The following is a 4,253-nucleotide window of genomic DNA, read 5'->3' on the forward strand; positions in this document are numbered from 1 at the left end:
GAAGATCACTTCATTTAACTCTTAAAATGTTTACATTAGGAAAGCTTGGTAAAGAATATGTTTCTCATATGAAAACTAGGACATGCACATACAGATTTTCTTGAATTAAAGGAGGGGAAAAAACCAGTCACTGACACAGGAGAGCTGAATGGAGAAATGGCATCCTGAATACTATAGAAATGAGAAGAGGCAGTGGGCAACAGAAAACAATCCTGGCTGGGGATCCCCAGAGAATCCTTGTCCCCTCCCCCCATCAGCACCCTGCCAGAATGTTGGTTTTCAAAGAATGAGCAGATTAACGGCTCTCAGAAGTAGTGTGGCCTGGACTTGGGATAAAGCATAATTTTCCTGAGTTACAGTACTAGCTGAGTCACTACCAGCTTTCTGCTTTGTGTATCTCTCACGGTAAAGATAAAAGGGAAATGTAGCCAAGGAACACTAAAGCTGTTGGTGTTGGAAGGAAGTCATAAATACTCTAATGATACTACTACTGACGGCCAGAAGACAAGCAAAAACCAAAGGACAGTCTTAAGCCGGTAAGATTCAGAATTAAACAGCAGCCAACTGAAGAGAGCTAGCAGAAACTTGGGGCTACCACCCTGAGTGTCCAAGAAGAGCTGTTGCTGACAGACACAGACCCTGTCTCATCAACTGATGCGCTAGGGCCATGTCACAGGTAGCAACACTGAGAGACTCCGCCTCCCTCCTGCTTTCTCTCCAGGTGAAGCAAGTGGCTAAGACAAAGCTTCAGACTTGGGCTCAACAGAAATGGAACTTAAGGTTATGGCTACAGCTAGGTCTCTCATATCTCAGGTTAGAAATTTTGATATTGTTGATTTTTTTACCAAGCATATACTGTCACCTGAGTTCAACATATTACTCTTTCTATGAAATAATTATTCCTGAGAATCTGCCAGTTGAGAGAAATCCAAAACCAGGGGGAAAGTCCTCATATGTACTATTTATACAAGGCCAGAAGCACCTGGTTCACCTAAATGTGAAGAGAGATTATTTTGTGAATGACTTTCCAGTCTACAGCTATCACGATGGGGTGCTAGAGCAAGAAATGCTTTTCATTCCACACAACTGCCACTATGAAGGCTACATAGAAGGGGTGCCAGGCTCTTTCGTGTCTATCAACACCTGTTCAGGCCTCAGGGGCATTCTGGTTAAGGGGGAGACATCCTATAGCATTGAGCCCTTACGTTCTTCCAAACAATTTGAACATGTGTTGTACACCATGGCACATGGAACTCGAGTCTCCTGTGGTGCCACTTTCAAAGGCGGCCAAGGGGTGTCTATCAGTCAGCAACTAGGTGGCAAGAAGCTTCCTAACTCACAGGCGCTGACCTATTTGTGGTCACATATCAAGTATGTGGAGATGTTTGTTGTGGTCGACAACCAGAGGTTCCAGATGTGGGGCAGGAATGTCAATGAGACAGTTCAGAGAGTCATGGACATCATTGCTCTGGTCAACAGTTTCACTAGGGGAATAAACACAGAGGTGGTGCTGGCTGGAATGGAGATTTGGACTGAGAGGAACCTGGTAGAGGTTGCTGAAGACTTACAAGTCACACTCAGAAACTTCAACAGCTGGAGACAAGAGGAGCTCGTCCATCATGTGAGGCATGATGTTGCCCACATGATTACTGGGCATCACCCTGGAGAGAATATGGGCCAGGCGTTTCTCAACGGGGCCTGCTCAGGGGGGTTTGCGGCAGCTGTGGAATCCTTCCATCATGAAGACGTCCTCCTGTTTGCAGCACTCATGGTGCATGAGCTTGGGCATAACCTTGGCATTCTGCATGACCACTCAGCCTGTGCTTGTAAAGATCGACCCTTTTGCCTCATGGGTGAAAATGTCACTAAAGAAAGCAGCTTCAGCAACTGCAGCTCTGACTACTTCTACCACTTTCTTCGTGAACACCGAGGGGCCTGCCTGTTTAACAAGCCGTGGCACAGAAGTCGTGTGCGCAGGACCGGAAATTGTGGCAATGGAGTGGTAGATGACTCAGAGCAGTGTGACTGTGGTACTGCCTGTGAACTGGACCCTTGCTGTGACTCAACATGTAGATTAAAGTACGGTGCACAGTGTAGCAGTGGATTATGCTGCATACAATGTAGGATTAAAAGAAAGGGGGCTTTATGTCGTCCTATTAATGATCATTGTGACCTTCCAGAGTACTGCACTGGTAGGTCTGGCATGTGCCCTCCAGATGTCTACATGCAAGATGGCACATCATGTGACAGCATTTACCTTTGCCTTGCGGGTAGGTGTCAGAACCCTGATAATCAATGCTTGGGTATATATGGAGCACCTGCAAGATCTGCTCCAGAAGACTGTTACTTTTCACTGAACAGTAAAGCGAACCGGTTTGGAAACTGTCAGCGCACTACTGAAAGTCAACCAACATATGCTCCATGTGTAGGTGATAACATATTATGTGGGAAACTTGTATGTACAGGTTTTAATTTTGTGCCATATATCCCACCTCAGCATACAGTGATCCAGGTTGCTCATCACGATGACTGGTGTTGGAGCATAGACAGCAACGATGATCAGTCTGACTACGGAGATGTGAGCAGTGACACTTATTGTGGCATGAATAAAGTCTGCAAGGATCATACATGCGTTGTTTACAAGGCATCCTCCTCTACCTGCAAACCAGATGAAAGTTGTTTCGGGAGAGGAGTTTGCAACAATTATAAGCACTGTCATTGTGATAGGGGCTATGCCCCTCCTTACTGCAAATATCCAGGAAATGGGGGTAGTGTGGACAGTGGACCCCCTGGCAAGCCGTCTAATAAAACGATAATTTCAGGCACAAATACTTCTCGTGTTGTAAAAGGGAAAGACAAAGATAACCTGACTGTATTATTTTTCGTAGTCCCTATCTTTCTTATAGTAGTCTTGTGTGTTCTCATCATAATGTCCTTCCTCGTCACTGAGGTGAAGTCGGCAGTGGTGTCAATAGTGGAGTCAAAGGAGGAATCTGAATCAGAGCTCCCCTCCGAGGAGGAAGTCCCATCAGAGGCCCCACCACCACCACCACCAGAGGAGGCCCCTGAGCGCAGAGAGGCCCCGCCACCTCCAGAGGCAGCCCCACCCCCAGAGGCACCTCCACCAGCAGAGGCACCCCCACCTGCAGAAGCACCCCCACCTGCAGAGGCGCCTCCCCCACCAGAGGCACCCCCACCTGCAGAAGCACCTCCTCCACCAGAGGCGCCCCCACCTGCAGAAGCGCCTCCCCCACCAGAGGCGCCCCCACCTGCAGAAGCGCCTCCCCCACCAGAGGAGCCTCCCCCACCAGAGGCGCCTCCCCCACCAGAGGCACCTCCCCCACCAGAGGCACCCCCACCTCCAGAGGCACCTCCACCAGAATAAACTTTACAGTCAGAAGTTCCAGAAGAGACTGCACCAAAACGGGAAGCAGATGAAAACAAATGGAAAACCTGAGGCAGAAATTCAGTGGAGGGTGAAGCCAAATAGATTAAACTTGTGCAGCACTGAGTGGGAATATGAAGATCAAAGAAGCAAATATGAAATGAGAATTGATGGCTGCAGTGGCTCTGACTGGACTGTATGTCAGCAGAATGATTCTGCAACGGGAGAAGAGGTTACCCCCCCACACTTAATATTCATTTTAGTAAAGAAGTTATATTTCGTGTATGAAATTGCACATATTCTATAATTTTGTTTTTTCACATTTCACAAAACAATTTTATTTGTTTTTCTCATGAATCTTTGTTCCTATTGTTTTGCTTCAATAGGGCCAATTCTGTGTCACATAAAAATATTTAGGGGATGCAATCCCCATCACATTGTTCATATAATGTACCTACTCGATAGAGTTATTCATCCCAGTCTAATTACCCATTAGGACAGAAATATTACATATGACTGACTACTCCTATGTTGCCTTTTGATTTCCATTCAGAAAACAGAGCTGACTTTCAAATAAATTTTTAAAAACCTCTGTTCCGATGAAGCATTCCTGCAGACTCCTCCCAGTCTGGAATACGGGGCTCTCTGGAAGAGGCCAAGTCTGACAAACAACATGACTGCAGGGAAAAGGAAAGGCTAGAAGCACAAGGGTCCTGTTACACAGTGCTGAGTTCATACCAGGAATATTTTTTTGGGAAACTTTTATTGTCCTAGACTTTTCTATTAGGCTTTCTATTGTCTATACTAAGAATTAATAGGACCTGTCTAATCACATGTAGCAGAACATCTGATAGAGTAATTTCTCTGT

At 46.2% G+C, this 4,253-nt stretch overlaps 1 protein-coding gene across 1 annotated transcript; it reads left to right on the forward strand.

The window, feature by feature from the left end:
* The first annotated feature begins 253 nt into the window (after nt 1–253).
* On the forward strand, nt 254–3,680 carry LOC101530648 (disintegrin and metalloproteinase domain-containing protein 1-like). The gene is made up of 2 exons (XM_058656631.1): nt 254–3,061; nt 3,101–3,680. The coding sequence occupies exons 1-2, from the start codon at nt 668–670 to the stop codon at nt 3,383–3,385; spliced, it is 2,679 nt and encodes an 892-aa protein (XP_058512614.1). The 5' UTR covers nt 254–667; the 3' UTR covers nt 3,386–3,680.
* The last annotated feature ends 573 nt before the right edge of the window (nt 3,681–4,253 follow it).

The sequence above is a fragment of the Ochotona princeps genome, chromosome 29 (assembly GCF_030435755.1).
Source record: "Ochotona princeps isolate mOchPri1 chromosome 29, mOchPri1.hap1, whole genome shotgun sequence".
NCBI classification, from domain to species: domain Eukaryota; kingdom Metazoa; phylum Chordata; class Mammalia; order Lagomorpha; family Ochotonidae; genus Ochotona; species Ochotona princeps.